The sequence below is a fragment of the Thermobia domestica genome, chromosome 12 (genome assembly GCF_964235325.1).
Source record: "Thermobia domestica chromosome 12, izTheDome1.hap1.1, whole genome shotgun sequence".
Classification (NCBI taxonomy): domain Eukaryota; kingdom Metazoa; phylum Arthropoda; class Insecta; order Zygentoma; family Lepismatidae; genus Thermobia; species Thermobia domestica.
This window is the reverse complement of record NC_137465.1, coordinates 36,800,655-36,821,388: the sequence shown is the minus strand read 5'-3', so window position 1 is coordinate 36,821,388 and position 20,734 is coordinate 36,800,655. Positions and strand designations below refer to the sequence as shown.

The window sequence follows — 20,734 nt, the reverse complement described above, 5'->3', positions numbered from 1 at the left end:
CACGATCAGACGAAACATCATTCACCTTATTTAAATCCAAAGAGAGTGTGTTTATGTGCAGGGGACATCCAATGCCGAAATATCTCCGCCCAACCGTGCAATATAGCTGCGCCTGCATTATTCTAATTTCGTAGCGGGCCTGTATTCAAGCTCACCGGACATCTCAGTACCGGTGATTATTTTACAAGGATCCATACATCTTTACATACTGTTCAGAACTGAGCGTTCCTCTCAATAAAAACTAACGCCAGTAAGTAAATGAAGAGGCAGCAACATAAAAACTAATACTTTTTCTCCCCAGCAGGGGTGAGTGTGTGTGTAAAAACGTGACACCAAGAAAGCAACTAGCTACGTGTATTGTGTTAATATCGCATTAATCTACATATAATAAATGTTCATCTAGCAACTTTGTTTGTATTTTTTGAATTCATATAATCTTGTGTGTTATGAAATACAAATATATCGAACAGTCTCAAAGCAACGTCGAAGAATTATTAAGAAACCAGCGCCTACACAAGGGTTACATCGACCAAATGGTCCTCCACGCCGGATCAGGATTCTACAGTGCAGTTAACAAGGTAGGTAGTGAGTGCATATTTCAATATAATATTATCCTTGTATCACTTATACAAAATAAGCCTGTACTAGCAAAGCCTCATTTAGAACGTAAGTGTTAAAAGTGTATTTAATCTGAGTGAAGCATGACGGACAGAATGAAAGAATTAGTTTTCAAGAGAGGTCAAATTAAGGCCAAACTCACTCGTTTTAAACCTTTTGTAGATAGTTTTACAGAAGATCAGAATATTACGCAGTTAGTGTTACGTTACGAGAAAATAAAACAATGCTATGATGAATTTGATGCAATACAATCCGAAATAGAAATGTTACAGGGGTCATCAGAAATTGATCAGGAAACGCAAGAAAGAGAGCAATTCGAGAATACTTATTTTGATTTAGCAGCTAAGACGGAAGTGTTCATAAATCAACACAGCTCCAGTGCAAAGAAAAATGAAAACAATGAAGCAAGCAATTCTAATCCATCAGTTAGGTTGCCGGTGATAAACCTTCCGACCTTTTCTGGAAGCTACGATGAGTGGTTGTCGTTCTATGACACGTTTCAGGCATTAATACATAACAATAGCACATTGCAGCCAGTCCAAAGGTTTCATTATTTACGTTCTTCTCTACGTGGGGAGGCTCTTGAAGTAATACAAGCCTTGGAAATTTCTTCTGAAAACTATGACGTAGCATGGACTTTACTCAAAGAACGTTTTGAAAACAAAAAGTATATTGTTAACAAACACGTCAAAGCTTTATTTGAAATGCCAATGGTGGAACGTGAGTCGGCTGTTTCGCTTAAATCTCTTTTAGACAGCACGGTAAAACATTTGAGGGCTTTAAAATCATTAGGTCAACCGACAGAAAGCTGGGATGCATTACTTATTTATTTGATTGCGACCAAACTAGACAATACAACACATAAGGAGTGGGAAAAAACACAATCAACGAATGAATTACCGAGCATGTCACAGCTGACACAATTTTTACAGCAGCGTTGCCAAGTTTTAGACGCAGTTGATAATAAGCGTAGACCTAAAGAGACACCCTCAGTTCCAAGTAACAAATATCAACAAACAAATAAGGCAGGCAAAAAGAGTTCTTACTCAACGACAGCACACGTAACGTATTCCGACAACAATGCATGTCCCAGCTGTAAAGGCTCACACAAATTATTTCAATGCCAGTCATTGTTGAGAAAATCTATAGGAGATAGAATTAAAGAAGTTAAACGTCTTTCTTTGTGTATAAATTGTCTCAAACGAGCGCATAAGGCAAATGAGTGCTTATCAGGTAATTGTAAAATATGCAATAAAAGGCATAACACATTACTGCACTACTCGCGTTGTCCATCGCCCACTAGAGCGAATGAACCACAAGATGAAAGGGAAATAGGTCAAGGTCAAAACACGCTCGCTGCGACCACATCACTCGGGCAGGAATGTGAAGATAAGAATATTCGTTCTACAAACAGTGTACCGCAGAATCTTAGGAAACCACCAAGCATTATGCTATCCACAGCTGTAGTATATGTTAAAGATAAACAGGGTAATTTTCAAATGTGTCGAACACTTCTCGATTGTGCTTCTCAGTCCAACTTCCTAACAAATAGAATGGTTCAATTATTGGGACTAACAAAGAGTAATAGCGTTGTACACATAAATGGTATAGGTAATGCTAATACAAGGTCATGCCATAGCGTTCAGGCTACAATTAAGTCAAGACATAACCATTATTCAGCCACATTAGACTTCATCATATTGCCGCAAATATCACAAGACTTGCCTATGGTTCGTGTAGACACGTCATCGTGGGAAATACCTTCCAACATTGAATTAGCAGATCCTAGCTTCAACATACCACAGCGTATTGACATGTTATTGGGGGCGGAAGTATTCTTTGATCTACTTTGTGAAGGGCAAATAAAACTCAAGGCAGGGTATCCAACCTTGCACAAAACATTGTTTGGCTGGATTGTAGCTGGAAAAATAGACAATCAACCACACATTTCGACAAATGTGTGTCACCTCTCCACAACAGAAAAAATACACGAGCAATTACAAAAATTCTGGACGATAGAAGAATGTTCAACGAAACACCCATTAAGTCAAGAGCAGGCAGAATGTGAAAGACACTTCAAAGAAACACACCGGAGAGACGAGACTGGGAGATTCATCGTCAGACTTCCCTTTAAAGAAAATGTGAGGAATCTTGGTAAATCCAAGGAGATTGCAACGAGAAGACTTTATTCAATGGAAAAAAGGCTTATGAAGGATCCTGAGAAAAAAAGGGCATATATAGCGTTCATGAAAGAGTACGAAGATTTGGGCCATATGGAAGAAATAACTAGAGCAGAGAGCGATACAATGATGCCAGACTACTATCTTCCCCATCATTGCGTAATGAAGGAGAACAGTACTACTACCAAACTCAGGGTTGTATTTGATGCATCGTGCAAAACAACTTCTGGACTTTCATTAAATGAGACGATGAGAGTCGGGCCTACAATCCAAGAAGAATTATTTTCCATAACAGCAAGATTCAGGCAACATCAATACGTCATGACAGCTGATATACAGAAGATGTATCGCAACATTAGGGTACATGATTCAGATGCAAACTACCAGAAAATACTGTGGAGAGAAAACCCTCAAGAAGCAATAAAGATATATCGACTCAAAGCTGTAACATATGGTACTGCAGCAGCTCCTTTCCTAGCCACTAGATGTCTTCAGCAACTAGCCATAGAAGAGAAGAATAATTTCCCTAAGGCAGCAGAAGTTCTAATGAGAGATTTCTATATTGATGATCTTCAAACAGGGACAAACACGAAGAAGGAACTACATGAATTACAGGGTCAACTCACAACTCTTCTGCAAAGGGGTGGGTTTTGTTTGAGAAAATGGTGTAGCAACGACACTTCACTGCTTTCAAAAATACCCAGTGAACTTCAAGAATCAAATTTCACCATTCAACCAAATGATGATTGCATCACAAGAAGTTTAAGATTGTTGTGGAATCCCATTAAAGACACATTTTCTTTCTCTGTCAAACCAAGAAAAAACCCTCAACAAATCACGAAGAGGACTATTCTTGCTACAGTAGCGAGCATATTTGATCCCTTAGGATTAATTGGACCAGTTATTCTTAAGGCAAAAATATCTCTGCAACGTTTGTGGGAATTAAAATTGAATTGGGATGAAGAAGTTCCAGCCCCATTGCATTCAGAGTGGGAAACATTTGAGCAGCAACTTCAAGAGTTGGAATCACTACATGTTCAGCGAAAGGTTATTCAAGAAACACAATCGCAGGTAGAAATTCATGGATTTTGCGACGGATCTCAGAATGGATATGGAGCTTGTATATATGTAACATCTAGTACAAAAAATGGGAAATTCACAGCAAACTTACTATGTTCAAAATCTCGAGTAGCACCTTTGAAGAAGACAACTATTCCTCGATTAGAACTTTGTGCAGCTTTGTTACTTGCACAGCTAATTCAGAAAGTAATACAAGCATTACATTGCAAGATCGATAAGGTTGTTTTATGGTCAGATTCCACCATTGTATTAGCATGGATAAGAGGACCTTGTTCTCAATGGAAGACGTATGTTGCAAATCGTGTAGCGGAAATTCAACAGCTGACTTGTAACTATGAATGGAGACACATCAGAACAGAGGAGAATCCAGCAGATCATATATCGAGAGGATTAACACCATCAGAGATTCTTGATAATGAATTATGGTGGCATGGGCCTTCCTGGTTATCTGAGAAATTAGACTTGCAGACGAGGGAAGATGTTTGTGACCTAAGCGATGTTCCCGAGCGACGAAAGAATACAGCAGTAATGGTTTCTACAACACCGTGTCAACTCTTAGACAGATATTCATCATTAAGAAGATTGCAACGTGTAACTGCTTATTGCCTACGATTTGCGCACAACATGAGAAGATCTAATTGTGACAAACAGCATGGACATCTTACAGTAAGTGAATTACATGAAGCACTCGAATGTCTTATTAAACTATCACAACAAAAAGCATTTCACAAGGAATTGAATGCGTTGAGATCAGGAAAGGAAGTCGACAACCAAAGTCAACTGAGAAATTTGAATCCATACTTGGATGAGAGGCAAATCATCAGAGTCGGAGGAAGATTAAATGCAGCAGATCTTACTGAAGGACAGAAACATCCTATTGTACTTCCAGCTAACTGCAACTTGACAAAGTTAATCGCTCAAGAAGAACATAAGAAGCTATTGCATGCCGGGCCTCAATTATTGTTATCATCCTTGCGACAATCGTATTGGCCAATACGTGGACGAAACTTGGTTCGTCAAGTTGTGCATCAGTGTATCACATGTTTCAGAAACAATCCTAAAGATGGTAAACAGATGATGGGAGATCTACCAGCTGACAGAGTTCAACCAACAAGACCATTTCTTCACAGCGGCGTTGACTACTGTGGGCCCATTTACCTTAAATCGAGTAACCGAAGGGGAGCCAAACTCCATAAGGCATATATAGCACTTTTCGTGTGTTTTGCGACTAAGGCGGTTCACATTGAACTTGTTAGTGATCTAACTACAGAGGCGTTTATTGGAGCATTAAAGCGATTCATGGCTCGTCGAGGAAAATGCGCTAAACTGTATTCTGACAATGCAAGTAACTTCGTTGGTGCAAAAAGGGAACTACAAGAATTGAAGACTTTATTTGAATCAGAACACCATAAAGAAAAACTACATAATTTTCTAGCGGCTGATAACATCACGTGGGTTTTTATTCCAGCAAGATCACCAAATTTCGGAGGCTTATGGGAATCATCAATTAAATCTCTCAAATATCATTTAAAGAGAGTCGTGGGAAATGCTTCACTCACCTACGAAGAGATGAACACTATTTTGACACTGATTGAGGCTTGCTTAAACTCTAGACCCCTAACACCATTATCTAATGATCCAAACGACCTACATCCTTTAACACCTGGTCATTTCCTAATAGGCGACGCACTCACTACCATGTCAGAACCTAACTTGAAAAATATTCCTGTCAATAGACTTTCGAGATGGCAATACATACAACAACTTCATCAGCAATTTTGGTCCAGATGGTCAAAGGAGTATCTATCAAGTCTTCTAGAACGATCCAAGTGGAGAAGAAAATTCCCCAATCTTCTGGAAGGTGATTTGGTGCTCATCAAAGAAGATAACATTCCACCTCTAAAATGGAAAACTGGACGTATTGTGCAATTGTTTCCTGGGAAGGACGGAATAGTACGAGTGGCGACAGTGAAAACTACCAGAGGTACAACAACAAGATCTATTCGTCAATTGTGCCCGCTTCCTAAGCAGAGTTAATGTGTTGGTGTTATTCATAGTGTGTACATTGTGTGATTCATAGTGTGTTGTGTTGTGTGTGCATTATTCTGTTTATGTTTATATCATTCATTCATAACTTGTGTTATCTATTGTTGTGTATATTAAGTTCATGAACCAAATTAATCATTCATAGATTTGTTGAAGGAATTCCTTCAAGGCGGGCGGTATGTTCAGAACTGAGCGTTCCTCTCAATAAAAACTAACGCCAGTAAGTAAATGAAGAGGCAGCAACATAAAAACTAATACTTTTTCTCCCCAGCAGGGGTGAGTGTGTGTGTAAAAACGTGACACCAAGAAAGCAACTAGCTACGTGTATTGTGTTAATATCGCATTAATCTACATATAATAAATGTTCATCTAGCAACTTTGTTTGTATTTTTTGAATTCATATAATCTTGTGTGTTATGAAATACAAATATATCGAACAGTCTCAAAGCAACGTCGAAGAATTATTAAGAAACCAGCGCCTACACAAGGGTTACATCGACCACATACTATAAGCCACATATTTTCACTATACACACGTGTCTTCCCGATTATAAACTAACAGCGGCAGACGACAAGAAGAAACTGCACTTTTCAGGACGAAAAGAAGAGAACACGAAAAGCCACGAAGAAACTCGACGACCCCTCCAAAAAGATGGCTATATAAGTGAGCAATGGGACCAATATTGATCATTCACCTACAAAGCCCTTCTCCAGAGCCCGCCATGGACTACGGAGATATATTATTTAATACGTACTTCCTTTAGTGCTATGAGCTATGGAGTATAATCCTTTGAATACGTGTTTCTAGAGCTGATATGAGATACTGGGTATAACCTATCCCGTCTGAGACCGTTGTGGGCAAAGACAAACATACTCTCTACCTAAATGTAACATCGTATGGCGGAGGATATTGCTAATAACATACACTGAAAACATTCTTAGAGTGACTAAAACTTAGAAAAAAATCCTAAATACTTTATACAATAATTTATACGAGACATTTTTATAATAAAAAGGTAAAGGCTTAAATTCCCGAGTACATTATTTTGATTCTACCTACAGAACATTACAGTATAGTCTTTTGAGGGTCCTTTGTGAATTCAATGGTCCAGATGTTTCTTCGACCAATTACGACACATTCCAGGATTTTAATGCACCCATTCGCACAGATGGATCTATTGGTTGCAGTAGATTTTGAGAAACATAGAGATGAAGTTGTACGCTTCCCGCGGCCCACACGATCCCCAGATCTGAATATAGTTGAGCAATTGGTACTTTTTGGGGACATGAATCAGGTGCAGATATCCGACTCCAACTTCTCTCACGGAACTGACTGATCCATTGCATTGAGCATTTTGTAATATTCCTCTTGTTACCATTCATTGCGCCTGTGACTACATTCCACGTCTCATCAGAGCTTATCTGAGGATGAAAGGTAGTCCAACATTATTGTAGGAAACGTACAGCCAGAATGGGCTGAATTATACGTTTCTTGAAAAATAATTCTATTATTAAGAAAGTGGTACGGTACTTCTTCAAGGGAAGGAGGAAAAACATCTGGACAGTATTGTTATTTTTGAATAGACGACTTATTCATTGAACACAACAAGTCTAAATTCAAAAACAGATACTCGGATGTCCTACAAAACCAAACTTTCTCTTGGTTATAACTGAATATTTAGCCTACTAAACACGGAAACTACTCCGTTTAAAAACGAGCAGTTAGAAAGTTTATTTGTATATTCTTATCAGTTCATGTTGAGTGTATGCTGCTCACTCTGTTCGAAGCCGCTCGCGTCACTTCGCGCAGCGTAGCCTCTATGGATCACGATGCCCATCATCACTGATGCGTTCGACGCCCGCAGGTCCACACAACTAAATTGACCAGGGTTCTAGTCTTGTGTGAAGTCCAGTTCAAGACGACCTCCAAGGAAGATTTCTGGTTCCGAGCCCAGGTCCTAAGAGGCGAGACTCCTGAACGAACCCAGGACTTCAGCGTCCAGAGCCCAACGTCAAGATTGCGAGACAGCGCCTCAGAGAAGAAGAGGGATGATATCCAGCGGGTTCGATTAAAGGAATTCGGCAATCGATACCAAGTTTCTTCAAGAGTAACAGTGCGTCGTTAACACAGTAATTAGTGAAAGTGCCTAACCAGATTCTGAGTAAGCAAAAAGATCTTTTAATGTTCTCTAAAGGATTACTCTTGAGGAAAAAGGAAGCTAAACCTCCATTAACCACACATAGCCTTGCATTAGCATGTTTATTTCTTTAAGTGTCAGCCATTAGCCTTCAGCTAATCAGACTTCCGATCTGTACCGAGGCCCTTCAGGTGAAAGAGTTTATCGGTAATTAATTTTAGTTATTTATTCTGACAACTAAATAGCCCAGATCTCCATAATATTGTGTCATCAACCCATCATCACCCATTATTGTACTAAAACTACAAAATCTAATACTTTATATTTTATTCCGAAAACCTACATCATTCTGATGAGAGTTTATGAGTTTATGAGTAATTTACTAAATTAAGTAATTACAAGTCTCTTACGGTAGATACATTATATATTGTACTACTATTCTAATTTATAACAGAGTACTGTTATTTAATTGCTCGGTTCCGGGGCACTGTTATAATTTTAATTTAGTAGAATGTACTTTTCCAGAAATTTGCATTATTCAATCCTCAAAAACTTATTGGCTTCCACACAACTTTATTTCATGAAATGTAGAGCATAATTCTCTTAGCAGTATCTCCTATCAATGTTTCCTCTCTTGAAAAAAGGGTAGAAAACAGGGCCGGGTGCAGGATTTCCTGACGGGGACGCACCAATAACTACCAGTGCAGTTGAACTAAATTTGATTTTTTTAAATACCTTTAGGGATCTATGGTGTGAATGAGGAATTGCCTTTAAAATGCTCAGTGACTGATGTCGTGAATCGAACCCACGACTTTCTGAATGCGACTCTTCAAAGTGACATATGACAATTCTTTACCCCTGACAATGCTGATGCATAGAATGGAGGGAGGTATTTTAAAGACGGTCGCAAGTGGCGTGCAAGAAAAGAATGTTCTCTCCTCCTGGATTCTGTTTTCTTCGCTACTTGACAAATGTTATATTGTTTTGCTTGGAGAGTCCTCTTTCTTCAATCTTCAGAAAATCAACTTAAACGATTGCTTTTGCAAAGCTCTGCTTTCTTTTAAGCCCCAAGCTGAAACATGACGGCAGAAATTTTCGGGAAGTTGCTATTTTCACCGCTAACTTCCCATTTTAGATTGTGTATAAAACGAAGAGGGGTGCACATGCACCGTTGTACCCCCTTTAATCCGGCCCTTGTAGGAACATTGCACTTCAAACTAGGGAGCCGCGATGGCTCAGTGGTAGAGCGTTCTCCTTTGGTGCATGGGGTCCCTTTATCGATCCCCACTCGCCCCAAGTGAACTTTGTCGTGGACAAACACTGTATGCATGGATTTCCTCGGTGTTCTCCCGTTTCCTCCTATTTTCTTCATTCCAAAATTTCATTCATTTCTCATCATCACTGTCTCCTTTCGCCTAGCCGGTATATCTGTGAGTCGGAAAATTCAAAGATTTCATTTCATTTTTGCACTTCAAAATCAATAGTTGGTAGTAAAATTTAATTAAAGATAGCAGCAAGTGTGCGTCTGTCGTCAAAGAAAACTATATATTACTTGTTATTAATATTATAAGTTTTCTAATAGTAAAATTTCAATGGAAATATTTTTTTTTTTTTTCTCTTTCTAACAAGTTATTTTCTGGGGAAGACTCTGTTAGGGGAAACATTTCTAAACTCTTTTTATATTTTTCTTTTTTTAAAAAAACATATAGAATTGTTATAGTTTAACAATCTAATCTCTACAAATATTTATTGTTCTCAGATTTCTTTTTCTCCCCCAGAGTTTTGTTTAATATGTACCCCCCTCGCCTTCCGTATTTCATTCCTCCTCAATCATTCCTTCCGGTTTTGTTTGCGTTGTGCATTTACAGGATTTTCTGTTATTAGTCTACGTATAACCCCCTCTATTCTGTGCTGTCCTCCCCCTTCATTGCCAACGGTATTTTTATGTTTTATGTTTTTCTTCCTGTATGCCTAAGAGATAATTTATCACATCGACCTTTTGCCCGTCATACATATTTTTGTTGTTAGACTAGAAAGAGATCTCCACCCCTACAATGCTGGTTGTTGTTGCCAACCCCTGTTTGCTTTATTCTTTCATTCGAAATTCAGTCTCACATAGACGCGTTCGGAAACTTTCTATCCTAGGCATGACAGTCAGGGTCGTTTTGAAATTATATAATCTATTTTTAGGTGATAGAATAGAATTTTCATTATTCGATTTAAAAAAAGGACCAATAAAACTTTTTATTTCGGTTTTCTTTATTTTTCAAGCCTGGAGGCATTGTACAATGCGTTACGTACGTTTTCATGCCTTCCTGCGTCGAGACATAGACGTGACGTCATAACGTATTAAAATTATTTTTGTTATGCCTAATTTTATTATATTTTAGCGGACTAACTTTTATACCTAGAAGACTGAAATTTTGCACACGCATTTAGTGCACTCCTTAGTATTTTTCAGATTTATTTCAGATCTCTGCGTTATAACAGGTTTGCCCAGAGGGCAAAAAGGTAAAAAGAAGTTATTTTAAACAAAACATTCTCTTTTTCGCGATTTTCGCGCCTCAGATATATGATGAAGACACGTGAATGGTACCGATTGAAAGTCTGTTCTATTCTAAAGAGAATGAAGTACGAACCATGATCCTAGGATTAATAGTGATGTCTCAGGAAATTTTTATATTACATCCGGGGCATTGTGGGGATGTTCTAAGCTCATTGTTAAATATTTTGCCGTCCTTACTATTCAAGTTAAAAGCTTGATTTAGTACACCCCTTAGTATTTTTTAGTTTATTTTGAGAGTACAGTATGTTAAAACAGAGGGAAGTCCAGATGAACTCAAAATTTGTTGAAAACATTTTCAGAAAGAAAATCCGATTTCTCTCAAAATCTCTCGCCTCATAGACATGATAGGGAAACGTAAATTGTACCATTTGAAAAACTGTTCTATTCTGAAGAGAATGAAGTACGAACCATAATATTAGGATAAATAGGGATGATGCTGTACCTGTTTGACTGAAAGTCTATAATTTACCTTAAAAAGAAGCCATAATTTAAAAGAGTTAACACATTCTTACGTACATACAGTATAAATTTTTTTTTCTATCTGCTTATTAGAGGTCAGTAACGGTTAGATTTCGTTTTTGTACTCTAGCATATCCATCCCGTAAATATAGATTTTACGTCACAATTATGTAATCGAAAGATATTCCGTGTATTTGGCAACAGTACGCCTCTTATCCTTATCGTACTCAAATGTAATTCCAATTTCAGAATTTTACTAATTACCACAAAATTGTTAGAAAGGGATTTATATCTATCATTTTTATAAATCAATCTTTTTATTTATTTGGTGATTCTGTGCACATTTTAATATTCTATACGATCTCTTGGGTCATGGTAACTTAATTTAGCCAATCTACAGCATCTAAAAACCCAATTCTGATAAAAGGGTGAACCCAGGATCTTTCACAATTCATATTTATAATTTGATTTGGTTTTTTCATTCAATTTTGGCAATAGAAGAGTTTGACCAAAAAATTGAAAGAAAAAGTACTTTTCGTAATAAACCTGAAACTTAGATTCTACGTTTATAGTCAAACTTTTATTTATTTATTTATTTATTATTTTAATCTCTAGCTCGCAAATAATGAGACGCTTCTCTATTATTAGCCAAGTGACATACAAAAATATGTATCATCCAATGATATAACAGAAATCTGCTAATTGGTTCATTCTAGCTTTTCTATCTTAAATAACAAACTAGGAATACAAATCATTGAAGGGGATCTATTTAAAAATAATAAGTGTAGTCTATAACAGTTTCGCCAACTCACTGACCATATTGGCTTCATAAAACACTGTCCCAGTTTATTTTCCTGCCGGCCCAGCGAGGGAAAGGGTTTTATGACGACCCGCTCGGGAGAGTAATGTTCCCTTAACTACATTTGTTCGCGCGCTACTCTAGCCAGATGTTTTACGCGCTATCCTAGCCAGGTGTTTTAAGTTTGCCACAAAATTTATACCATGGAATACAAGAGGAACAAAACGATCCCTGCGGGGCTTCTAACCCGTTCCTACTACTACTACTACTACTTATCTGCACAAAAGTAAGTAAATCACTCTTTTGAGTATTATTTTCATATTATTTTAATTTCAAAAATGTTATAAATATTTTAAAAGCTTTCCTCGGGCCGGGTTTGAACTTACGCCAAAAAAGATTTTCCTTACTATCATATAGCGCTAGCCAACTGGACCACGAAGACCGACAGCAGTAATCGTTTGATTTCTGCTGTTTGATTGCAATGTGGCAAGAAATGGATAACGCCAACTAATCAGAACTGGGTATTTCGTTGTTACTTTCGGAAGCATTGCTCTCCTGAGCTAGTCCTGTTTTATGGTGTTTAGTTTCACTTTGGTCAACTTCTGTTATGATTGGCTGAGTCCGTTCTAACTAGCCAATCAGAGTTCAAAACTAGGTTCTAGGATCCTTTTATATTTATACGTAACTCTCTCTCTCTTGTTTGTTACAGCGTCTGATGAAGCCAATATGTTGAATTAATTGGTAAAGCTGTTACACATTTATTATTTTTAAATAAACGTTGTTTTATTCAGTAATTTGTATTTCTAGTTTCAGTTAAAACTCTGCAAATGTTCCTGAATTCCAACAAAATTAACAGCATAAACATATGTGCTGAACTAAATAATTTGATAAAAAAGAATGACGCACTTATATATTTAAGTGACAAGCAATATTGGTGTATAAAAATATCAAACAGATAAAAACAGAAACTGTAAGACGTACCAAAGAAGAAAATATGTTATTGTTGATTTACATAGGAATTTATCCTACACAGCTTGGGTACAACTTGCCCATCGAATAGTACTATCAGTACTACGGGTATTTACTCGTCAGTGGGTAAAGTAAAAGCGTAAGAGGGAAATGAAATCACTTTGAAAAATAAAAGAAAATATGTGGTTTCTTTGTATTTCAATTTAACTTCTATCAACTAGGACAGAGGAAGAAGGCATTTCACAAGTCAAGGGTCCAAATGCATGAATCGAGTTGCGGAATAAGACATGGTGCGCCTGATAGAGGATGTAAAAATATGTGTATGTGCAAAGTTATAGTAGCTGAGCTCCATAAGAAACAGAGGGGGATGGGGTCAAAGTTGGTGTGAGAAGGGTTATGCTATGTGGTAGAAATACATCAAATAAACTGTTGAATCGTAAAAACAGTGAAAGATAGACGATGCAAACGGTGGTAGTTTCACATATTGGCAAAAGAAGAATGGGCAGAGTAGATCACGAACCTCCGCCGTCATCTTGAAATTCTCCAATTTGAAATCTGCGATATTTTTTGAAATTGAAAGGTAATTATGCGGCACATGTTTTAAGATTGTATTTTGATCAGGATAGGAATGCTGCTGTCCACTTTGTCATATCACTAATCGTTTATGAATTATGGTCTGTTTTATCTTTAAAGATTCCAGTGACTGACCAATGGTGCTGACGACGCACAAACGTATTGCGACCATCGTGATGTGTGGAGATCGCACCTCGCATGTGGTGCCTGCGGAGCTAAATGCGCTACACCCCGAAAGGGAACCCATATCCCAAAATGGTGTAGCCAAAATCATCAGCAGATTCAGGGAGACGAGTTCTGTCTGGACGGTAGACATCGTCGTGGTCATCCGAAAACGTCTACAGATAATAAAAGCACAGTCGCTGCCATCGCATCCTTCAGTGAAAGTTCCCAACATAGCACACAGTGTTTATACCATGAATCGAACGTCCATCATTCGGAAATACTTGCCACTAACAAGTTTCACCTATACAAAGTTCAGCTTGACCAGCATCTAACAAAGGACAATCCAGACCATCGGTTGCAGTTGCAGTTGCAGGTTGCAGAATGTGCAATAGCACAACTTTCAACCCCAACCCAGATTTCCCCTTGACCGTGCTGTTCTCCGACGAGGCGAATTTGTATGGCAATGGAGAGATAAACAAAGAAAACCACCGCTATTGGAGTGACAATAACTCTCATTAGAGTGATGCATCAGAGATGGTTGGTGGTCAGCACGTTATGGTATTCTGTGTAATTTGTGGCACGAGGGTCATTGACTCATTCTTCATCTACGCCACTCTGAAAGCCAACCAATACATACGGCTCCTGGACAAGAATATTCTGCCATTAGTGTTGTCGGAGGACCGTTAATATCCAACGTTCTTCCAGCAGGATGGAACCCCTCACCATTACGGACTTGGTGTGCGCAAAGTACTTAATGAACAGTTCCCTGGGATGTGGAATGGGCGTCGGGGACTGGTGGAGTGGCCACCACACTCTCCGGATCTCGACTTTACCTGTGAAGCCACATTCAGTCCATAGATTAGATCCAGAAAGATCCGTCAAGATCCAGAAATTACCACATCTCGTGCAGCGGATTGAGGATAAATGTGCTTCTGTGCTTCCAAAGATATTGCTGGCTGTACATGAGGAGTGGAAGCGGCACGTGGTACATACCATTATTGCACAGGGTGTTAATTTCGAGCATGTGTTGTGATGGTATCCAAAGGGATAAAACAGGCCATAATTTATTAACGGATAGTGATATGACAAAATAGACAGCAGCATTGCATTTCTAATTAAAATACAGTCTTAACAAATGTGCCACCTTACTACCATTTCATTTGAAAAAATATCACAGATTTCAAACTGGAGAGTTTCAAGATGACGGCTGAGGTTCGTGATCTACACAGAGAAAAATCCGTTCTCCGGACAGCGGTATATTGTACAAATGTACGGTATCCTATTGCTTACTATAGAAATCAGAACTGAGCATACGTTATCCGTATGCTACATAGGTACTGCCCTTAGATGTTCCATCATGCCGTTGCAGGATGTCTGACATCTAACAGTTTTCCATATATATCACATGCATATACTTATGTTACCTTCTTTAGCTATATGTTACTCGTATACACGTCCATTTGTATGTGAGATCCTGACCGCCTACATTGTTTCATACGGAAAGTACTATAGATGGAGCACTTATACCGAAAGTATTATAAAAGTTATACGTCTACTGTACGTTAAGTACAGAAACTACAGGAATTACGCATGTAACCTATCTTTTTAAGTATACCCTACCCCACCTATAATTTTTTTCTCAGTGTACTCTGCCCATTCTTGTTTTGTCAATATGTGAAACTACCACTGTTTGCATTGTCTACGTTTCACTGTTTTTACGATTCAACAGTTTATTTCATGTATTTCTACCCCATAGCATAGCTCTTCTCCCACCAAATTTGAACGCATTCCCCTCCGTTTCTTATGGCGCTCAGTCACTATAACGGTGGCGTGTTGTTTACCACTACTCGGTTTTCGTCTTGTTTGCCACGATTTTGACATAGTATTTGCATTCCGATGTTATCATATCTCATTATCGCAAAAAATCATACACACTTGGAGTGAAAGGAAGTTCTGCCAGGCACCTCTGTTTTTGATCATCTTGTACAAGTGCAGGGGCGTCATTTAGTGAGGGCAGGAGGGGGCAATTGCCCCCCCCCCAAGAGTTTAAGGAACACATATACTTTAATCGATTGTCTACTAATATACTAATACAAAACATGAAAGTCTTATGTCGGTGGTACTCTTGCCCCCCCCCCCCCAAGCGAAGTCTGAAATGACGCCCCTGAACAAGTGGTAAATGTTCTCGTCTTTGGAACGAGAGAGGTTTCATTAGACTCTCTGCTGAAGGAGAACAGTAAGCTCCAAATAATTGAATACAAAACATCATTAATATTACAATAGTTTAGTAAATAGAACGAAATTTTAATATCATCTCCTATTATATAATATTTTGTTTTCCATTATGTTGCTCCACTAAAGAACTGGGTTTTATATACTTAAGAAAAATTAAATAAAATATTTCAATTTTACGTCCCACACTTATACCGTGTAAGCTAAAGGACAATGATGAGAGTGCATGAAAAATAGTGTAATTGAAGAAAATGGGACTAAACAGAAGAACCCCGGGAAAACCCATGCACACGGTGTTTGTCCACCACAACACCCACTTCGCGTGCCTTGTAAAGTTGAGGAAACACAAATATAGCTTCAATTTATAAATTTCATTGTAAAGATCCGAGAAAATAGCTGCACATAGACTGACTTATACAGTTGTATCTATTTGACAAAATTATAACTAAAGTCATCAGAATAGATTGTAATATTAATTTCTTGATTTCGCCACTGTCAGCCAAAGTGTTAACTCTGAGAATTGCTTGAAAAGTTAAGCAAATATTTCTCATTTCTGTACACCGAGAATCCACCTGAGACACGATCTCATATACGATTACATCAAAAAGCCAATATTTTAAATTGTTCTTCCTTGGTTTCTTCTGAGAGTGGTTCAGTATCAAAGGAATTATCTTTCAATTGCGGCATTCAACTTCTTACATTTATATGGCTTTAATTTTACTATCAACCGTCCTAGAGAAATAATGGTTTTAACTTAGAGAAATGTAATCTGCCCGTTTACTTCTCCCACAGGTTTTATTGTCTCAAATCGTACATAGGCTCCCGTGTGACTGTGTGGATAGCGTACTCGTCTTGGTATGGGAGACCCGGGTTCGATTAGCGGCGAAAACTCATGAAGGTCGGAAACCAAGTTAAGCTGTAAGTACAGGAATCATAGTCTGCTGCTGAGTGGAATGCTTAACTTAAATCCACTCCAATTCGTGCACATTCCGTCTTGTTTCAGAAAGGCTATGGAGGGATTGCGACCCTTGTATTTTAATAATTTCTATGGGATTGATCTGATTTTCAATTTTAGTGCCCCGCCCAGGATCGAGACTATATGAGACGTGGACGTACAGTTTAACGTGGAAACTGAACCACATGAGTTCCCGCTAAGAATCGAACCCGAGTCTCCCCCGCCAAAGGCGTTTACACTAACCGCTTAGTCACTATGGAGCCCTTTGTGTGGGCTTGAAAATAGCCATGTAACAATACGAAAGTCACTAAATTTTTGTATTACCAATAGACTAAATTTCCCCCCTTTCACCAAATGTGTTTGAAACATCGATAAATTCATATTTTTAAATCATTTTTTAAAAATTTGATCTCTAGAGAGGTTATGAAATATTAAGAGAAATATATCCGCCCCCTCCGGAAGGTTCGAGTCCCCATTTATTGGGATTATGGATAGTCCTGATTAAATGTTGGCTACACAGTCGAACACAAAAATATTGTACGCCATATCAATTTTGAAAATACATTTGGAGACTTTCTAAACAAACGAATTATTATATCACGTGCTTGAACTCGATTAAATTTTATCTGAGACGTTAACAGCCGATAGAGCAGTAACTCATTAACGTGCTTGGGACAGTTTGTATTATGTATTCTGTTTATAAATATAATGGATTTCAATGTTATAATATGGTCATCTTTCAACCCTTAGCTTATGGATCAATTTTGTATAAATCTTCACGATTGTAATATAAGCCAGAGAGAACAATGCTGTGGCAAACAACACCAAAATCGAGTGGTGGCAAACAACACGTAATCGTTGTAACTTCGCACTCACATCCTCTATCAAACTCACTATATCTCATTCCGCAACTCGATTCATCCATTTGGACCCTTTATTTGTCAGTACTACAAATTTTTACGTTTGATAGCTTTATTACACTTTAATTTTAGTTATTTTAAAAAAAAAGTAAAAAGAGAAATAATAGTTAAGCATAATGTTATCCTAGAGGTTATGCAAACTTTCCGAACACTCGGCTTATGTAGCGCCTCTTGTGGAAATCTTTGAAATTACTGAGTTTCGAATGAGTTGCAGGTTACCTAAGCGGCCATTCGGAACGAAATGTAGAACTGGGCAACGACGAATTTATACTGGTTCTATATCGTATATTTAACCTAATCGGAAAACCGTAATGGTTCAATAGTTAAAGTGATTTAAATTTGAGAATATCTTAAAAGTGTTAATGTTCTCTTGAAGTTGTTCTAGTGATATATTATATTTTCATTTATTTATTTGGTGTCTAATTATCTGCTGGAATATAGAGGCGAAATTAAGACATACACGGTGTAGTCCTCCCGGAGGTATTTAATGGGTATTTAGTGTGGTTGGAAAATGGTGAGTGTTATACTTTTCTCATATTAATTCTATTAATTATAGTATACGGTAACAAGATGTGAGATATATTTAATTGTAATAAATTCTATATAAATTCAGGAGGAATTCTACAAGAAATAAGATTGCTGTGGTTTATTATATCTTTAAAGAAATTAGCAGTATCAGATTTTGTTCCATTTTGACCTAATTAAACATATGTTGTGTTGCATATTAGGGTATTATATTAAAAAGATATTTCATTTTAGTAATCATATTTTCATATTGTAATCATATTAAATGTGTACCATCGTTAAATTCTTGATAGTTATTATAATTTTTTCTATATGAAAAAAGAAAATCTGATTTTCCATTAAAAGAACCTACTATATAAAACCTAGTAATAATAAGACTCGGGAAGTTCGTTAGAACGATATTAATATATATACTAAATGCTAATTTTAGATCCAAAGATTAATGCTTTACAAATTTAATAACTTACCAGTATATTTCTTAAGAAAGAAAATATATGTTTGACATCTCTAAACCCCTAAAATCTTTATATATTTGTCCTGGTACTTATGACCAGCGGCCCAGAACGGCGCCCTCCGAGGCACGTTACAAAATAAATTTGTTTCTTTTGTTCGATTTTCTCGAAAAAGACACATGAGAATTGTATTCATACACATGTTATTTGGTTCAGTTCTATGTGATGTATTGACTGTTATATCATCCTTGGAATAACTTATAACAGCATCGCAAAATTTGCGTTGTGTCCTTAGTAACGACGATTTATCGAATTTTATGAGATCTACTGCTGATCACTATAAGTATCTGTAAAAATCATAGGCGAGGGAGGCTTCAGTCCTGAGATATCAAGTTGATGAGAAGACGAAGCTACTGGTAGGTCTCGCAAAATCATATACGGTACCTGTGTTAGCTCAATACTGCAAAATTTGAGATTCGCCTATAGGTAATTCCAATTAGAGGTCTGCACGGAACAGAATTTTTAGCCCGAACCTGGCCCGGCCCGTGAATTTATAATCTAAGGCCCGACCCGAGTCCTAAATATGTTTAGTCTTTAGGCTTGAGCCCGGCCCGAGTCCATGTGATAATCAAGTGGACCCGAAATAAGTCCGAATTACAGAAACCTTAATAATTATCGCAAAATTGTATTTTCATTTGCAACAATTAGAGGCTTAATTTTGCAGTTGTGATTTAAATGTTCTTCAGAAAGAATGATACAATAAATATCGTTGTTCAGTATATTTACAAAGCTAGACCAGAAAAGGCCCTAGAATTATGATTGTATATTTAAAACTTTACGGTCCAAGTCCGCCCGAGCCCGACGTGTTGTATGATTTGTAAGCCCAAGTCCGCGCGCGGACTGGGCCAGGCCTAAGCACACGGGCTCGGCCCGAGCTCATGCAAACCTCTAATTCCAATACATTATACATATATCTGATTTTCGAGCAATATTTTAGTTGAACAAATATTAAAATGTAAGAATTAGTGTTAATTTTAGGTATATCTCATTTAAATAATACATACTATAGAGATGCACAGCTACATGGGGGGTCTAATGGATCCGGATATCCCAAAACTACCCAACTCAACATATATATGTATAATGAGTTAGGCTTGGTATATTTAATAGTATCATTCATTCTTTATGACAACGGTTTTCTGATCTCACATACAGTTGAGTGCAGAATTTCCCCCCGAAAATAAGATATTTTCTTTTAGGTCCTCATTAGCTTCTCATGAACACAATCTAAATGGACTAAAATCATATTAATTACTTCAGACTGTCGTACGATTTGAAGACAAATTATGCTTTCTACTTCGACATTTTCATAAATGTGTATAGCAAGACCCTAGATTTCGGCATGCTAGACCCGAGCACAATTTTTGGATACTATACCACTAGCAAAAATACAGAACGTTAGCACAGCACTCTTTCTTGAGCAATTCTCCTGTTGCCGTGGATATATAGCCGTGGATCCAGGATATGATCAAGGCAAGGGCTAAACCGTAGTTTGCTGCTTTATCTAGTGTAAATAAAATAGGATTGAAGCCCATTTTATCAAGTGTGTACCTGAGTGTCAAGGGGGACTATATCCCCTATAGCCCTCCCCTTGGATCCACGCCTGTATATATATATATATATATATATATATATATATATATATATATATATATATATATATATATATAATTTTAATACGTTCTCCTGGATTTTAGTAGTACACTATTTGGATGGATTCATTTGTGTAAGGTGAAGCTTTGATGTCCTTTAACTCCAATTCTTCGTTTCGTGACGGCATTACGGATTTATCAGCTAATAAAAGCTGCATATGGACATGTTTGAAACCATCTACAAGCTTAGGCAGTCTGTAGAATGTTAACAGTTTATAAAGGTATACTAACTATTACTTCCTCTCTACTTTGCTTTCCCGCAACAACAGTTCTATTTTCTATAAAGTTCTAATTTTTACTTCACGAAATATGGCAACCCTGCTGGTGGCTGGCCTAAATCATAAG

The 20,734-nt window shown here is 37.5% G+C and overlaps 1 protein-coding gene across 1 annotated transcript; it reads left to right on the top strand.

The window, feature by feature from the left end:
- Window positions 1-701: 701 nt before the first annotated feature.
- LOC145665930 (uncharacterized) lies at window positions 702-5,915 on the top strand. Its single transcript, XM_081733036.1, has one exon. The coding sequence runs from the start codon at window positions 702-704 to the stop codon at window positions 5,913-5,915; it is 5,214 nt and encodes a 1,737-aa protein (XP_081589162.1).
- The last annotated feature ends 14,819 nt before the right edge of the window (window positions 5,916-20,734 follow it).

Excerpts from the sequence above, each read along its gene's own strand:
- LOC145665930 (XM_081733036.1), top strand. The coding sequence starts at position 702 with ATGACGGACAGAATGAAAGAATTAGTTTTCAAGAGAGGTCAAATTAAG.